This window comes from Anopheles ziemanni, chromosome 2, assembly GCF_943734765.1.
Source record: "Anopheles ziemanni chromosome 2, idAnoZiCoDA_A2_x.2, whole genome shotgun sequence".
Classification (NCBI taxonomy): domain Eukaryota; kingdom Metazoa; phylum Arthropoda; class Insecta; order Diptera; family Culicidae; genus Anopheles; species Anopheles ziemanni.
In genome coordinates, this window is record NC_080705.1 from 4,894,663 (window position 1) to 4,911,106 (window position 16,444).

General features: G+C 45.2%; 3 protein-coding genes across 3 annotated transcripts; 1 reads left to right on the forward strand and 2 right to left on the reverse strand.

Moving 5' to 3' along the window:
- Window positions 1–1,372: 1,372 nt before the first annotated feature.
- LOC131282976 (S-phase kinase-associated protein 1-like) lies at window positions 1,373–2,370 on the forward strand. Its single transcript, XM_058312530.1, has 2 exons — window positions 1,373–1,479; window positions 1,628–2,370. Exon 2 carries the CDS (start codon window positions 1,673–1,675, stop codon window positions 2,159–2,161), a length of 489 nt encoding a protein of 162 aa, XP_058168513.1. The 5' UTR covers window positions 1,373–1,479; window positions 1,628–1,672; the 3' UTR covers window positions 2,162–2,370.
- Window positions 2,371–2,588: 218 nt separating this feature from the next.
- LOC131288161 (facilitated trehalose transporter Tret1-2 homolog) lies at window positions 2,589–5,622 on the reverse strand. Its single transcript, XM_058317276.1, has 5 exons — window positions 5,510–5,622; window positions 4,417–4,678; window positions 4,157–4,348; window positions 3,904–4,052; window positions 2,589–3,786 (listed from the first exon to the last, which is right to left on the reverse strand). The coding sequence occupies exons 2-5, from the start codon at window positions 4,670–4,672 to the stop codon at window positions 2,830–2,832; spliced, it is 1,554 nt and encodes a 517-aa protein (XP_058173259.1). The 5' UTR covers window positions 4,673–4,678; window positions 5,510–5,622; the 3' UTR covers window positions 2,589–2,829.
- A 3,773-nt stretch (window positions 5,623–9,395) lies between these two features.
- LOC131283159 (facilitated trehalose transporter Tret1-2 homolog) lies at window positions 9,396–11,523 on the reverse strand. Its single transcript, XM_058312740.1, has 3 exons — window positions 11,127–11,523; window positions 10,563–10,754; window positions 9,396–10,498 (listed from the first exon to the last, which is right to left on the reverse strand). Exons 1-3 carry the CDS (start codon window positions 11,521–11,523, stop codon window positions 9,396–9,398), a joined length of 1,692 nt encoding a protein of 563 aa, XP_058168723.1.
- Window positions 11,524–16,444: the final 4,921 nt, after the last annotated feature.

Sequence of the window (16,444 nt, forward strand, 5' to 3'; positions counted from 1 at the left end):
AATAATTAATTTTACAGTCTGTTGTCCTTCAATACTGGAAGAGGTTTCACTTTCAGGAGCATGATAACGATACAGATGCCTTTTCAATAGTGTATAGTATCCGTAAGCATTTCCACAGTGGGGGCAAACGAACGGTTTTTCCTTGGTATGAGACCGGATGTGAACCTGCAAGCTGGAGTTTTGTCGAAACGACATAGGGCAGTATTCGCACTGGTGAATTCGTTTTTCTTTGTGGGTAAGTAAGTGTCGCTGGATTTTGTTTCTACAAGAAGATAAAGTTACATAGATTATTCAATGTATGAATTCATTTCAATGATTACTACTTACAGATTATTATACGATTTGTGACACAGGTTACACTCGTGGTATGCTCTCCTGTTAGTAATGAATTCATTATTTTTGTCGCAGTAGAGAGAAACCTTGAGGCATTCTGTTTTACTGATTGTAATGTTATCGGCGACACTTGCCTCAGCAGCACGGCTTTGGTGTGCTAGCAAAGTGCTGTTCAATATAACAGGGGGCTCTTCTGGTTTGGGGGCATCCTCATCAACCGTATTTTGGATTGCGATTTCATCTGCGCCATCAACAATCTCGAATGATTTACCTTTTGTCTTTCTTTTTTCACATCGCTCGTTTCCTCCTATCGCGTTGTTTGCAGCTTCAATATTCTCTATGTCCTGCCATAGGAGTTCCTGCATAGAGCGGCAGTTTTCTTTGAACTCGGAAAAGTCCTTTATTTTGTAGTAGCAATCATCACATATTTCTGCCGATAGGAATGGCTCTAAGAATACGAACTGAAATAAGAAAATAGATATTTTTCCCTGGTAGGTGCAATGCAGCCGAATCCTTTCCTTACCGTCATTTGAAGGGATTCTTCAACCATCCGCAGCGTCGTGCTATCCTCCATAGAATGATTTAAGTCGATCGCTTCCATGCATAACCGACACACTTTTGAAATTTCTTCACACATTTTCTACAATGGGGCGTTTTCAGTTGGTTATTTCACATACAAAAATGGTACAATTCAACTCTACTCGTTGTGCTTCGTTTGTGTAGTAAGGATGTAAACAGCACAATGCAACAACGAGCATCAACAATATGACACTTTGTTGATGTGCAGCATTTGTTGATGCAGTTTTGTTCAAGAAGCGACTCCGCTGTAGGTTTTGTAAATGTTTCATTGATTTGATTTATGAAGTAAATCAAAGAATCCTTGCGCTAATATTAGGTGTAGTGATACTAAAATAATATTTTTTAACTAAAAAGAAAAACGGAAAAATTGAACTCTGTTCAAGCTTTATGTCAAAGTTGACATCGAATTGCGCGTCAAAATATTCTTATGCTACCTTTATTTCTCAAATCTTGGTTGGTAGTTTTGGCAGTTTCTAGCACTCTCGACGGCAGCTTTTTCATTCGAGTAAAAACTTTGCAGTCTGCTAGCTCGAAGATTAATCTAAAAGACGCAGAATTCTTGTTTTGGTAAGTTTAGCTTCCTTCCAAAGCTATTGTAAGATGTCCTACGCTTCTATCCGCGAGTGGATATGATTGTTTGTCAAATATTTCCATGTTTAGCACTCAAACGGCAGCTTGACTGTACCTTGTATTTTTGCTCTTTGTGTATTTTTAGAGTGCTTCCTAGGGAATCGATTAGCTCACGAACACAGCATTAACAATGCCCACGATTAAGCTGCAGTCGTCCGATGGCGAAGTTTTCGACACCGATGTACAGATCGCCAAGTGTTCCGGAACGATCAAAACTATGCTGGAAGATCTGGGCATGGACGAGGGTGACGATGAGGTCGTTCCCCTGCCGAATGTGAATTCGGCCATCTTGCGGAAGGTACTGCAGTGGGCTACCTTTCACAAAGACGACCCGATCCCGGTCGAGGACGACGATAGCAAGGAAAAGCGCACGGATGACATCAGCTCGTGGGACGCCGACTTCCTGAAAGTTGATCAAGGTACACTGTTCGAGCTGATTCTGGCTGCCAACTACTTGGACATTAAGGGCTTGCTTGATGTGACCTGCAAAACCGTCGCCAACATGATCAAGGGTAAAACCCCGGAAGAGATCCGCAAGACGTTCAATATCAAGAACGACTTCACGCCCGCGGAGGAGGAGCAGGTCCGCAAGGAAAACGAGTGGTGTGAAGAAAAGTAGGCTGTGGGATGATATTTTATTATTTTTCGATACAAAACATCTAAACTAGATTTTGCAGAACAGTGCACTTCCTAAACCAGATTAACCAGAACAGGGCACTTCCGCTTCATTTATGACATGCTGCCGTTTTGTTTTTTTCCCAATCGTATAGTTTGTCTTAAATATTTGCTAAGTTATGTCACGCTAGACGAGATGGAAGAATAAAATTTTCTACACGAAGTATCAAACTTAAAAATTGGGTTTCAAGTAATTACATTAATTATTGAAAAAATACTTTCAGAATTGCATCCTTGAATAACGTAAGTCGTAGCATCCTATAAATTCTTTCATTGAATAACACACAATATGCAAGCAGCACTTAGAATTGAATCTTGTTTAATCTATAGTCATTTGTCTTTAGTGTTGTGATATTCATTTCCGGGCAGTGGGTTGATCCTGTTTTTCGACTCTAAACTCTAAACATAAGCGCACCGTCATTTCGATCGTTCATAAGCATTCTTGGAAGTTAAGTTGTCGAAAAAACAGTAGAAAAGTTGCACATAGTTTTATGTACCGATGCCTTATCACAGTTCCTTTGAGTAGGTCATTTGTTATGTGTTGTTTTGTTTCGTTGCTTTTTTTTTAGGTTCGTTTTGTTCGATTGCACTTGCACTTTTGTAGCACTAATATTACGTGTCCTGATTTGCCTGGTTTCCTTTGAGTATCGTCGTCATTTCGACTTCACCCTTATCGGAAGCCGTCTTGCCTCGGAAGTGATCCTCGATGTCTTGAAGGGTACGTCCCTTGGTTTCAGGCAGGAAGTAGTATACAAAGGCGATACCCAACACTGAAATGCATCCAAACATGATGAATACGTTGGCATTTCCCAGTGAATCGACTAACGAGGGATAAATCTTCAGAATAATAAACGACATAGTGTAGCCGAAGAAGATCGTCAGTCCGGATGCGAAACCCCTTATTTTGGTCGGATAAACCTCTGCGTTCATTGAAAATGGTAGCGTGAGGAAGCCTAGCGTGGCTGTGAAAATAAACGCCACCAGCAGAACGGTCGGCAGGAAGCCGAGAGCGGTTCCCTTGACCGGATGAATAGCGCAAACGGCGAGTCCAAACATGCAACAGGCCATACCGAAGCCGGAAAACAGGGCCGGTGGACGACGACCAAACTTGTCCGATATGAAAGACATCAAGACGGTGGTGACGACACGCGTTAATCCGACGAAAACCGCGCTGAGGAATGGATCGATAGCGACACCGGCCTCGATGGAAAAGCTAGCCGCGTACACGATGATCACGAAGATACCGGTAAACTGCTGGAAGAAGAAGAACGTGCACATGATGCTGAGCGGTTTGTAGACCTCTGGTTTCTTCAGCTGATCGAGCTTGGAATTCTTCGAATTCTGTGACGAGCGGAATCGGGCAATGTTTTGTTCAAGCGCATCCAGCTCAGCACGGATCTCTGGATTGTCGTCCTCTTTGACCGCGCGGACCACCTTAAGGCATCGTTCGGCTTTTTCCATTCGCTTCTTGCTCACCAGCCAACTGGGTGACTCCGGCAGGGGTATCACCGTCAGCAAGGACACGACGGTAAAGACCCCACAAATCATGCACACGAATCGCCAATCGTTCTGCAACGAAGTAAGCTCTGGTAAACAATGTGATCTTCAGAAAGCAACCCGATAGCAACGGGTTCAACCTCTCAATCACCATCCGCCGGCGTCGATAAGATCTTCCTTGGGACTTACCTTGAACACATAACCGAGTGTATAGATACTGAGCATACCGATGGCAGTGCAGAAAGCGGTCAGCAGCGTGAGGCGTCCTCGTAGGTTCGGATGGGCTACCTCCGCTGCGTACACCGATGCTGGAGTACTAGATAAGCCTATCGCAAGACCTATCGAATTGGGTGGCAGTGAGATTGTGCAGACAAAAAACAAAAATGTCACGATGAATTAACCTGTAACTCTCTGAGCCGGGTTTACGGGAGGATAAGTTTACCTATGATTATACGCGCCACGATGAGCTGGATAAATAGCGTATTGGCATCGGTGCGGCTCGCAAACGACATTATTGCCCACGACACGATTGATATCAGATTGATAAAGTACAGGGTCTTCTTGCGGCCGACCTTGTCCAGCAGATAGCCGGAAAGCAGTCCCCCGAACGGACACATGATGGAGGTAATAGCAGCTGTTGGAAGGAGGTAAGTTTTTAAAAACATTTTATTTTTATTTCACCGTTTTCCCGGTATCTCATACCAAACCATGTTGCTTCGGACTCGGACAGTACAACCGAAGACGTAGAGTTTTGTAGCTCAATCAGGGCAATCGACGGAAATCCGATGCCCATGCCGGATGAAATGATGGTGACGTTGGCTACCACGGCCATCACTATTTGGATGATAGCCGCCTGGCGTGTTAGTTCTGTCAGCACCGCATTGTTGCTCGGAGTTTCTTTCGACGGGGACTTTTGGCTCAGGGCGGCCTCAAGCTCGTCCGTATCTTTTCCACTCATCCTGGCCTAGAAAACAAAGAGCAAGAAAATCCATTGCACGTTGAGTACTATTGTGGTTGTATTCAGCAAATCTGTTGTAGTCATAACAAATCTTAAGATTTTTAATTGTTCAACATTGATAAAAATTGATTAATAAGAAACACATGGCAGCAAAAATAGATTGAAAAACCATGACCTCTAAAATGTTCTACAATACGAACGAATCAGGTTTGTTTCGGCAATCACCTGTGCTGATAAATTTCGAAAGTCGAGGGTTAACAAAACATTCTTCTGGCCGTGTGTAGCAGTTGCCGGTGAAATATTATAAATTCGGCTCTTTCCTTCCGGACCACGTTTTGCAACAACGGCTCGCTAAATACTTAATGCAATTCGATGGTCTCGCATATAGGCTTTTTTTGTGAATCCCGTTAAGTTCTTCGCGAGGTGGCTCTGCGAAGGAGATAAGCGAAGGAAGATAACTTTCTCCCAGTGTTTTGTCAAGATAAACCCAAGCCTGCTATGGTCATATATTCGCGTCTTTTAATCTCAACCAAAAATTCATTTAGGAGCCAGCTGGACGGTGCGTGCTGTTTTTTTTTAGATGCTCCGCATGTGGAATCCAGTTAAATCCAGTATTGGAGGCTCGGTTGGTTCGTCTTTGATCCCTTTCTCTATCTTGTGCCACTCGTTCCCGCTCGAGCGTTTGCCATTTGAAGGCTTGTTTGGTTTGCCTTCGAAAATAATTGACCTCAATGAATGTTCGCGGCGGGTTTTGGCGCCGGCAATCCGGATCCGTTTTTAGCACGCAACAACACGCCCGGCCATACGGTTACGGTGCGTACCCAAACCAACACCTACCCACTACTATTACCGCCTCCTAACCACAGCAATATTCTTCGCAGCTACGAATGTAATTTCAAAACCGAACATCCGCCCGGTACCAAACGGTTTCATCAACCAGGACCAGATGCTCCTGACTCGATTCGGACACTTTCGCGGACTGTAAACACTATCACGGCCACGTTCTGGACACTCGCTATAAATTTGCCCGTCGCGACGTTTCGTAGTTCGCTTCTCTTGTAGCAAAAACACACATCCGTCGGCCAGAGCGATAGCGCGGAGAATGCGCCCTTCGCGATCAGCTGTCGAAGCTAAACTCTGTGTCAAATCGTGTCGGACTCATCGGACCACAGCACAACCATCACAACCACCAGCATGGGCCGGGGAGTCACTTCGACTACGTTTGGCTCCTTTCCTGTGGGCGACCGAAAACAACGTTGCGATTTGCGCACGTGGTGCAACATGGTGAGCATAAATGTTTACCAATCTGTTGTGCCCGCACGTTCCCTGGTGGTGGTGATGGTTGTGCGCCGCGTTCCGGAAGATTTCTTTTTCGCTTGTTCGCATCATCGTTGGTGGGGGCTGGTTGGCCGGTGGAGGAAAGGATGCGAAACAGCGTGTGGCGCCAAGCGCGGGAACGAAGCATGCGCACCAAATCCCTAACGGTACCTCTAGACGTTAGTCTTTTGACCGAAGGAGTAAGATTTAGGTGCGAAGAAGGGGACATTTGCAATAAATTAAGGTAGGCAAATTATCTCGAGGACATCTGTTATATCGCGCGGACAACTTGTTGCTCGTGACTATTTATTTAAAATTTTAAAACACGCTTTGAACCAAAAATACCTTCTTTCATGATGGTTTGGTTTAGACGAAAACTACTGGAGGGTCTCATTCGCGTATCGAAAACCTCTTCGCGATCGTTAAATTACTGGAAATAACTGGATGCCAGTATCCTACTTTTTAGAATCCATGAAGGCCATCAAATGCTGTTGACCCACTCGTGGTCGCGGTAAACCTTGCAGGCGTGTTTACACACGGAGTCGGAGGCAAATCGATTACTGGTCAACGTATGGACAAACATTATTATCTTGTTCTCAACCTCCACAATGATGTAGGTCCATTGTAACCTGTCCCATTGAATTATTATGGTGTGTATATTAACGTGTAGTTTACAGGAAGTTTTTTTTTAAACACGACATTTAATTTTATTGTTACATGTTTCATGTATACTGTAAAAAAACCCATGTACGCTTTTCCTCCTCCCTAACCATTATCAACAGAGAAAAAATAGTCCAGTGTTATCGTAAACCGGTTTTACTCTTGCGGGGTTGATAATTGGGTTTGACAAACTCATATAATCCAACTCATTCTCCGCGGCAGGAACAACGAGATATGATTCCCACATTAGTTCGAGACTCACGAGCATTCAAAAGATTACTAAAACTTTCTGATGCGTGATCGCCTTTTTTTGTTCTCTATCGAATAGAGCAGTGGAAGCATTTATGAAATCACTATCAACCGTTTTCTTCAGTATAGGTCTAAGTCAAATTTCTGGAATCCGTGATGACGTCTGTTGAGAAAATCTCAATTACGCCTTCGATGTAACCCGGCTACTATCTGTAAGATTACTATCGAGAGCGTTGAGGAGGTTGTGCTCCAGATTCTTCGGCGAATATTTCGAAAACAGCCTTGTAGCGCGCTTCACTTCGTGGCGCATTATCAAGTTGTCAATAACACCCCGTCGGAAATGGGAAGCCGGTCCGAGTCGTGCTGAAATGTTCCATCATGTACCGTTGATGTATCGTTCGTGGCCGTAAAATCCTCGATCAATAATTTCGTATCCAGTTGGCGGTATTTTTATAAAGAGCGTGGGTTTTCCAATGCCTACTGTTAAACTCCGCTCAGTGAGCACGTTTGAACAAACCCATTTCCGCGTTTGGTTTTCCATCTCGGAAGTCACAAGTGCAGTGGAACGTTTAAAAATCACTTACATCCGTTTTTGTCGCGTTTAAAGCGATTGGCAATTTTAGGCAAAAATGCTTTGCTTTTCGTGACAGCTAGTGCTACCCTTGACCCTACCCAGCTTGGGTGTTTGATGTGACACTGTGATACGATCTTCTATTAATAACCGAACGGTCAAACTTCACTTGCATGTCGCGTTCGCCATTTCCACCGGTAGTGGCATTTTCCGCTCACAAACAACATACACACAATAATGCGTTGAGGCCGTTATTTTGGTGGCCTTCTTTCTTTTTTTGCGGTCCCGCTTCCTACCGGGAGATCATCCCGGGACGGGGATGAATGTGACATTTTTGTATACAATAATTGTGCAAAATCACTATAATCACACGGCACTTAGGCTTAGGTAAACAGTGGCAGCAGACGGAGATAGAATTATTTTACACACGACCAGGGCCCCCCCTTTTTTGCAACTTACGGCAGGAAGAAGTATGGACGGAGCAGCACGGCTCGGCTAGTAAATACTAATCGGATCGAAAGCTGCCTCTCTCGCAACGGCCGCTGCGGCTCTGGGTAGCGTTGCGAGAATACTAAGGTTCGTTCCCTCCGACCGGCTAGACTAAATACGCATCAAACGCGAGCTGCTCGCCCGACACAACTCTACAAAGACTATACGCCGCTTTGTAGGTGGAGGCGCATGTCTGAACCACTACGCACGCGGTGGTTGTCCATCTAGCGTCGTCACTCGCGACCCCGATCGATGACGCCATCCCGATGCTGTCGACGATGGTGACGTTCAGCGTCGCCAGTTGACTGATGATGGGATTGGACACTCATCTTGAAGCTTTCGCTTTTAACGCGGTTAGGTTCATTTCCCTCAAGCGCCTCAAGTTCTTATCAGCACCGTAACGCAACAGGCGTGCTCGCGTAACGCTAGTAAAGTTGGCGCCAAACGGAGGCTTCAATACGCAGCATGGACCACGTGCTTGCTCGACGGGTTCCGGAAAGAGGTACGTTGACCGGCCTTGAACTTGAAAGATTTATGAAACGTCGCTTATGCTTCTTGTTTGTTTTTCTTGAATAAGTCTTCCGATAAAGTTGTGCCCACCGGTCTGGATAGCACGTTTTTTTTACTGTGTCCCTTCACGGACGTTATCTTATTCTGTGCCGGATCTCTTTGATGTGTGTAACACCTTCAGCTAAACCGACCTAGACGGTGTTCAGTGGCACGATCGTGATGAAAATGATACTTGTCCGATAATTACACGCTATCCACCGTCAATTGACTGCGTAAACAGGCAAATTTATAGGGTACTGGGGTGGCTACTCTAACCGGTAGCCCATGAGACCGAGACTGTTTACTTTAGTAATTACAGTAATTGTACGTACCGTGTATATTTCACACAACACGAATGATAAATGAAGACTTTCGGATAAAATTAATGAGCACCGAATTGATCTACATCATAAAAACAATTTGTTACATTTATTCTACACTAAACGGCTCACAAAAGACTTAAGTATGGGTTACTATTGATAAAAGATTCTATAACACTATTCGGTCCACTATATTCAGCGTCTATAAAAATGGCGGCATGACTTTTATTCGTTGGGGATAGTTAAGCTTTCCTGACGGATCACAGATCTATGGCAGATCACAGAAGGGATCTAAATTAATATTAATGCATGGCTAACAACCGAAACCGTTGACTGACAGGAGAAACTACGCCGCGTGTCAGCCGGTACGATCGGTTCGGTAATAATATTAATCACGCGTTTCAATTAACCCTAATCAGCGTTTTGGAGGCATTCCAGTGAGTGTCGCCCGTGGGATGTGAAGCCCAAATGATTGGCATCAATTGAACCAATGTAGGGGATGCCATCCTTTCCCATCGTATGGATTGGGAGTAGTGCGTTAGCGTAACCTTCATGCTAATTTGTTTGTTCAAACGCACTCCGATGAGAGATTGCTCACTTCGTCTTCTTCCACCTCCTGCGAGGGCGTCGAACCGTGGGACATTCCGCGGAAGTAGTCCTCAATCTCCTGCAGCGACTTGCCTTTGGTTTCGGGAACTACGTAGATAACGTACAGCACGCCTAGGAAGGACACAACCCCGAAGATGATGAACACATTCGCACTGCCAACGAGCTCCACCATCGTAGGGTAGAGCTTGATCGTGAAGAACGACATCAGGTAGGTGAAGAACACGGTGATGCCCGACGCAGGACCCCGGACCGACTGTGGGAACAGTTCGGCCAGCATCGAGAAGGGCATGGTGAGAAATCCGAGCGTGCTGGTAAAGATGTACGTTAGAATGAGGGCCGTTGGAATCCAGTGTAACGCTTCGATCGGTGGGAAGTAACTGCAGAGCGCCAGCCCAAACATGCACACCAACATGCCCACGCCGGAGAAGATCGAGGGTGGTTTGCGACCGAGGGTGTCAAGGATGTACGCCACAAGCAGCGTCGCTACGACGCGAGTTATTCCAATCAGTACCGTGCACAGAAACGGATCCATCGACACGCTCGCCTCGGAGGACACCTTGGCGGCGTACACGACGATCACGAAAATACCGGAAAATTGCTGGAAGCCAAAGAATCCGATGATGACACCGAGCGGTTTGTAAACCTGGGGTTGTCTCAGCAACCGAAGAAAGCTCTCCCGGCCGGCTCGGCGTTGCGCTTGGACGTTTTCGCGCAACCGCATCAGCTCCTTGTCCACCTCAGGGATACGCTGGCGGTACGCGCCATATCCTCGGATCCGCTTCAGCGATCGTTCTGCTTCCTCCTCACGCTCCTTCGACATCAACCAGGCGGGCGATTCCGGCATGGCGAACAACAAGAGCAACGACCCGACGCAGATCGCTGCAGCCATTCCCGCCACCAGCCGGAAGTTGTGAGGCACCGCGTAACCCATTGAGTAGATGAGAAGGATGCCGACGGCGATCATCAACGAGGTGAGCACGGTCAGACGACCGCGCATCTTTGGGGTGGCAATTTCCGCCGAGTAGATGGAGGCCGGTGCACTAACCAGGCCAATGACAATACCTGCAAGAAACGTTCTTTGTTAGTGACGATGGCCTGAGGGGTGCATACCCACGCCTTGACTCACCTATGATGACACGGGCAATTAGGATCTGTGTGTACATCTGGTCAAAGTTAGTCATACTGCATACGGCTATCAGCGACCACGACACGATGGAAAGCACGTTGATCAACATCAGTGTTTTCTTACGGCCTATCCGATCCAGCAGGTATCCGGAGATGAGTCCACCCAGCGGGCACGCGATAGAACTGATGGAAGCTGGATAAAAAATAAGAACAAAGCCATAGTTAGCTAGGCATTTCCGGTGCGAAGATAGAGGTGATAGTGATTCAACAATTCGCGTACAGCTTTAAAACATAGTGTGTCAAATAAGTTCCCGCATTGGGGATCTTCAATCTGTCCTCTATTTGTTTAACGAGGCGTCAAAGGTGCTATAAGTCTGGAGTTTGATTCCTAACTGATACCGGATCCTCTCCAGTACGAGAGGACTAACAGGCTAATCACAATTGTCCTTTATCCCTGAGATTCTCGTTAGTCTCGATCAGGAAGCGTTATTAATCATATTAAGCAGGCATGATCTAGTCCAATCCTTATGCCAGAACGAATATTAGGGAACTTCTCAACACTTACCGAACCACGACGCTTGACTTGAGTTCATGCGCAACGGGTTGTCCTCGCTGGTGAGCGCATGCAGCGTGATGGCCGAGTAACCCAGTCCCATACCAGACGAGAGCACGGTCAGGTTCGCCAGAATGCTACTGATCAGCTGCATTCGGGCTCCATTCGAGTGGGCTTTCTGGGCCAAGATCATGGTGGTGTTGTTCGCCGAGTAGACCGCACCGGAGGTTGATGATGATTTTCCATCCCTTACGCTCCACTGCTTCTCGCTGACCAGCGCTAGGGAGGTCGGTTGGATGTACTGAAGGTTCGACTGGGCCACAGTCAGCTGTTCGAGCTCTTCTGCCACCGCCGCCGTCGAGGGATTCTCACGGTCATCATCGTCGGTGCGTCGTTCTTCGTTCGTCATTATCGCTTGGATGTCGTGATGCAAGATTAGCTAACACTGGGAAATAGGAAGAGTACAAAGCGTTAAGGACATCGCATCTTGCAGCTATTACATCAGCTAGCACGCACAATGTGACCCCATTGACCGAGTGCCGGAGTTCGAGATGGTCTTTGTTATCATGACTTGCCACACAACGGACATATTTCCCATCGATAGGAATTGCCTCTTTGATAACCGATCCTTATGTGATTAAACTTTTTTTTTAATGCCAGTATAATAGCACGATGTTGGGCTATGATGTTCCAAAGAGCATTCAGCGGCGTGAACAAAACATCGATCGATCAACAACTGATAGTGGAACCCAATGGTTCGATGATCTTCACACTGATAACGATGCCTCGTTCAAATTGCGGAAAATATTGGCAAAGCAGGTCGATTTGTGGTTGATGCTGATAGCACGCGTTAAACTCAATCCAAGTGACGCTCCAACGCGGAGTCAGGACTCATCTTAAGGAGCTTCTATCAGGGAACGGGAGGAAAAAAGCAGGGAAAACAGGCGGACCCCCAAGAAAGGCGATAACGGATGGTTACCGTGGGCCGCTGCCAATCGTCGATGGACCGTAATCAATTTCAATCAGCACTAATGAGAAAGAGCACCCAAGGGGTGAGGGGTGTGGATTAATCCCCAGTCAGTGCCGAGGGGGTGAGGGATTCCGTCACGTTTGCATGTTGTTGTGCACATTGCACAGGATGCGTGCAGCTGCATTGATTGGATGCAAATCAGCTATTCGCAAAACGTTGCTGAGGAGACAAAGTAAAATGCCACGACGATGAGGCAATTTTTAATTGGCTATTTGAAATAGTGCATGGAATTTTTTTACTCATTTGCTGTTATTTTTCTGCAATTGATAGTAACAATGTAGAAAAAATCTTCTTTCATCTACCTACACCAAGCATAAAATAATCATCAAACAAAACGACGAAAAAGTTCGAAACGGTACCGACCAAAAACAACGGAATGTATCAGCTTACGCCAGCCCCTTGGTAACAAATCTCGTTTAATGAGCAGAAAATTGAGAGCAAATTTTCGAACTATACTGACCCCAACCCGAGAAATGGGTCCGAGCGAACCAGAAAACTGAAGCAATTCATCCCGATGATTTTTGTCAGATAACAAAAGGCGAACAGAGAGCATAAAAAAACATTACCATGGAAAGTAACCACTGTTCCAGAATGTAAAACATCTGATTGGAGCGCATGGCAGAATTTTTTTTAATGCTATTTTTCCGCAGAACGGAGTATTATTCTTCCTGCTGACCTATAGACAGCGCTGGTTTGTGGATCGCCGATAACCATCCGCAAAGCAACCGAGCATGATTCAACGGGCGCTTCCTACGAGTGCTGATAGAGCTCGGACCGATCGGTACTATCAGGCTGAATATGCGAAATGGACAACACTTTGCTGGGTGAATTAATAATCTTTCGTCTGAAACTTTTCCATGCAGATAATCCTGAGGTGGTCCGTGCGGGTGAAAGATCTTGACAACAGCCATAAAGGGGCTTGTAATCGGCGTAACGGTCCACAGAAGCATTCCCAGGATAATTTTAAATTTTGTTTTGTATGCCCCTCAAAAGAATCTTGTACAAAAACGGATCAAAATCTTCACTTCTCACCAACATCTCAGTCAGTCAAATCATTGTTGCATTGATCCTGGAAATTTATTCTAAAAAATTCTACCTTCAACAAAAAAACGCGCGTCCTTCGTTGATAGCATAATCTCCCGTTCCACGTGGCCCAAGAACGGGGCATTATCTTGCGCAAGTGATTCACGTGCACATCGCCAAGCAGCGACTTATTCTGGTTAGTTGTGCTTCGCTTCGTCGCGTTCTGAAGCATCGGAGTCAAAGGTCTGCGCATTTGTTTTTGGCATGGACCATCTTGGAACCTTCTAGAAGAACAGTGTGTTTAGCGCGATGTAAACAAACATTAAGGAGTTTTTTTTTCCTTTGAGGCTTAATAAAAGAGGCCAACGACTGAAGTGTGAAGAATAATTTGCCGGAAAAGTATCACTAAGAAGCCATTATCAAGCTTAGGGAACATTCTGTTTCGTTCGTTAATGTTATGAAATAATGCTTATCTACTGTCGGAGGCGGGGAGTTTGAAAATTATGCAACATATGTAATTATGCAACATATCTGAAGTATGACAGAAAAGCATGTTTTCCAAGCAATTTGCCAGGAGGAAAAGTAAATAAACAAAATCTCGGTTGAAGAAGTGTCATAAAAATCTGGATATGCAGGATAATTTATTGCGTCTCACTAGCTAAGCCTACTTAGCACGAGGCTCATTGAATTAAATTTGCAACGTAACCGCGAGCACCAACCTGGTGCATGCTGAACTCATGGCCAAGAGGTGATTAAATTGTTCTCAGTAAACAAGGATAATAAACCTTCTTCTGGTGGGAAAAAAGCTGGATAAAAAATGAGTTCCAGCTTATCCGTGAATCGCTAGCGGCTCTGTTATGTTTGCTTATGACAGAACCTGAGTTGAACCGGGTCTGAGTCTTATCTAGACGAGACGACAAGTAGATAAACGACAGTGATAATTGTATGCCCCGGAAAAGGGCTCATTTAGATACGTTCGATTTTTGTGATGTGTTTATTTTCAAGTTCCACCGTTTTTCCACCAAAAACCACGGACCACATTCCTATGAAACACGTTGTCCGCGCGTTGCACGGCACATTGCAGTCTGTTTCTTATAATTAACCATCTTGATTGAACGTGTTGGAATTCAATAGATGCTGCCAAACCCGTTAATGGGACGTCTGCCAACGGTAAACATGTGACACATATCCAGAAATTTAGGAACTATTTTTTTAGTGCCCTGCTTCCCAATAGGGCAAAGGCTTAGACAACACCCGCTACGACACAGCCCTGGAGGTCACATTGAGGATGTTTTTCTCCCCCCGGGGGGGTAAGTTTCGATCCACCCGAATGATCAGCAGTCCCCCCGGGGGGTGTTTGCTGCTAGACGGCATTTTTGTTATATTTTTTTTTTTTTTGAGCCAAGACCACGCTTGGGAACAGGTTTTTTGCTTCACTGGGGCGCTTGTTGCCGTTGAAGGGCTCAGAACTAAACTTACCTTGAACGGTTCGATTGCTTCACTCACAACCAATGTCAAAGGCAATCGTGTTTAATATATTTTAATTTGTTTACAGTTCAATTTGTATGGTATTTAAATTACTCAAGTCTTTGCAAGTGACTTGATTCACTTTGATAAATTTCTTCCAACACTTCAAACAATCCCAGGCACTGAACTTGCCAGCTATGTAAGGTAACGAACTGCTGCGAGAGCGGACACCTCCGTTAAGGTTCCTGTCTGAGCAACGACTGTGCGGTCCGGTTGCGCGCCTCGCTCGGTAGTAGTCGATTGCTCGTGACCAAGCCCTCACCGCGCCAAATCTTAGTAGTAGATGTACCACGTCGGACGGCTGCGGTATCAGCTGGAAGGTGCACTCCTTACATGTGTCACTCGGCCAACAGGCGGTAGAGCGTCAAATCAGTACCGGATGATCTCGGCCGTTTGATGATGTGGTGTTTGGTTTTCTTCTTTTCGCGATTCATCTGCGATTTGTTGTGTCAACAGGGTGTGTGCTTTATCGATAGCTTTACTTCGCGGGAGAGGCGCGTGGTGCATAATGCGTCACGACGCGCAAGACGCTTGCATACCTCTTGACCAGCTCGGTGCAATATACAATTAAAAGAGAAAAAAACAAGTAAACAAGCGATTAAGCTCGGAGTAAACAGTGTTCGATTCCTTCCGCCGCCAGCACTCCTGTGATGATACTGGGGCGAATGCTATCGTGGAGGATTTTTTCCCTAGTTCCATTGTCGTTTCACTGGGAGACATTGTTCAAGTGGGCCTTATCGGGGTTTAGTGAATCTGGTATCAATGCTCCAGTTTACAGCACTTACCTTAATTGGATGGAAAAAGATAGTTTTATTGTAACAACGAACAGAACCAATTCTGTTGTTGTCAAGTAATTCATTTTGATTTTCACAATTTTAGTGTTTCTCGTACAACTTTCCTTATTGTTTTTTAAAGCATACCATGCTTAAGGCCTTGTATCGGTAATTTTCTCGTATTATCAAAATCGATTGGTGTCCCATTGTCGTGCACTGCTTGTAACAATACTAAATGATAAGAACGATCGCTTCCTGAAACCAATGTTCATAGTTTTTTCAGTCAACATACAACGTCCACACACAGCCCCACACTTGTTAGCTGACCCTTTGGTGTCGCTCTATGAATGATGCTCTTCTTTCCTTGTTTTTTGGCGACCACCATGCGCTTCAATTGCACATGGCGATTGCGTGTTCGATAGAGTCGAAAATAACCTCAATTGTTATCAGTAAATCATGCAATGTCGGCTGGGGGAAAAATATAACGGTCCTTATCCCAAAAAACATGTTGTTTCCCTGTTTCGGGCATAACCGTTTGAAAGAATCCTTATACGTTGTTGATCTACGTAGAGGAAAAGTCAATCAAATATTAGAACTATCACCACGTTTTCAAACTAACCACGTGTTTGCAAAATCTGCGTTGAATTCGAAAAAGGGAACTTCCCATACGTTGGATTTCCCTTTTACAAGTTTGCATATGAACGCAGAGATTACTTTCACATATCCCCACTCAGGCGGGACGAGGTTGCGCCATGCTATTGAATAAACCCAACGTGAGGGATTTTTACCTTTTACTGTTAATAAACATAACAAACATAATAACCCAACATGTGGCTTGGTAGCTGACTTTGAGCTTAGGGCAACATGTGTCGTGATCGGAAAAATGATAGATAGATCGATCCAGCACGTGTGGTTTGAACAAGCGAAATAAGCGACCAATAATTAATTACTAATATTATAAACAAATAATTAATTAC

What these genes read in the sequence shown, in the direction of transcription:
- LOC131283159 (XM_058312740.1), bottom strand. Translation starts at nt 11,523, where the DNA reads ATGACGAACGAAGAACGACGCACCGACGATGATGACCGTGAGAATCCC. An exon ending in AAGTCAAGCGTCGTGGTTCG is followed by an intron (nt 10,755 to 11,126) that starts GTAAGTGTTGAG and finishes TTTTTTATCCAG; the next exon opens with CTTCCATCAGTTCTATCGCG. An exon ending in AATTGCCCGTGTCATCATAG is followed by an intron (nt 10,499 to 10,562) that starts GTGAGTCAAGGC and finishes CGTTTCTTGCAG; the next exon opens with GTATTGTCATTGGCCTGGTT.
- LOC131288161 (XM_058317276.1), bottom strand. Translation starts at nt 4,672, where the DNA reads ATGAGTGGAAAAGATACGGACGAGCTTGAGGCCGCCCTGAGCCAAAAG. An exon ending in CGTGGCGCGTATAATCATAG is followed by an intron (nt 4,053 to 4,156) that starts GTAAACTTATCC and finishes CCAATTCGATAG; the next exon opens with GTCTTGCGATAGGCTTATCT. An exon ending in CACTCGGTTATGTGTTCAAG is followed by an intron (nt 3,787 to 3,903) that starts GTAAGTCCCAAG and finishes ACTTCGTTGCAG; the next exon opens with AACGATTGGCGATTCGTGTG.
- LOC131282976 (XM_058312530.1), top strand. Translation starts at nt 1,673, where the DNA reads ATGCCCACGATTAAGCTGCAGTCGTCCGATGGCGAAGTTTTCGACACC.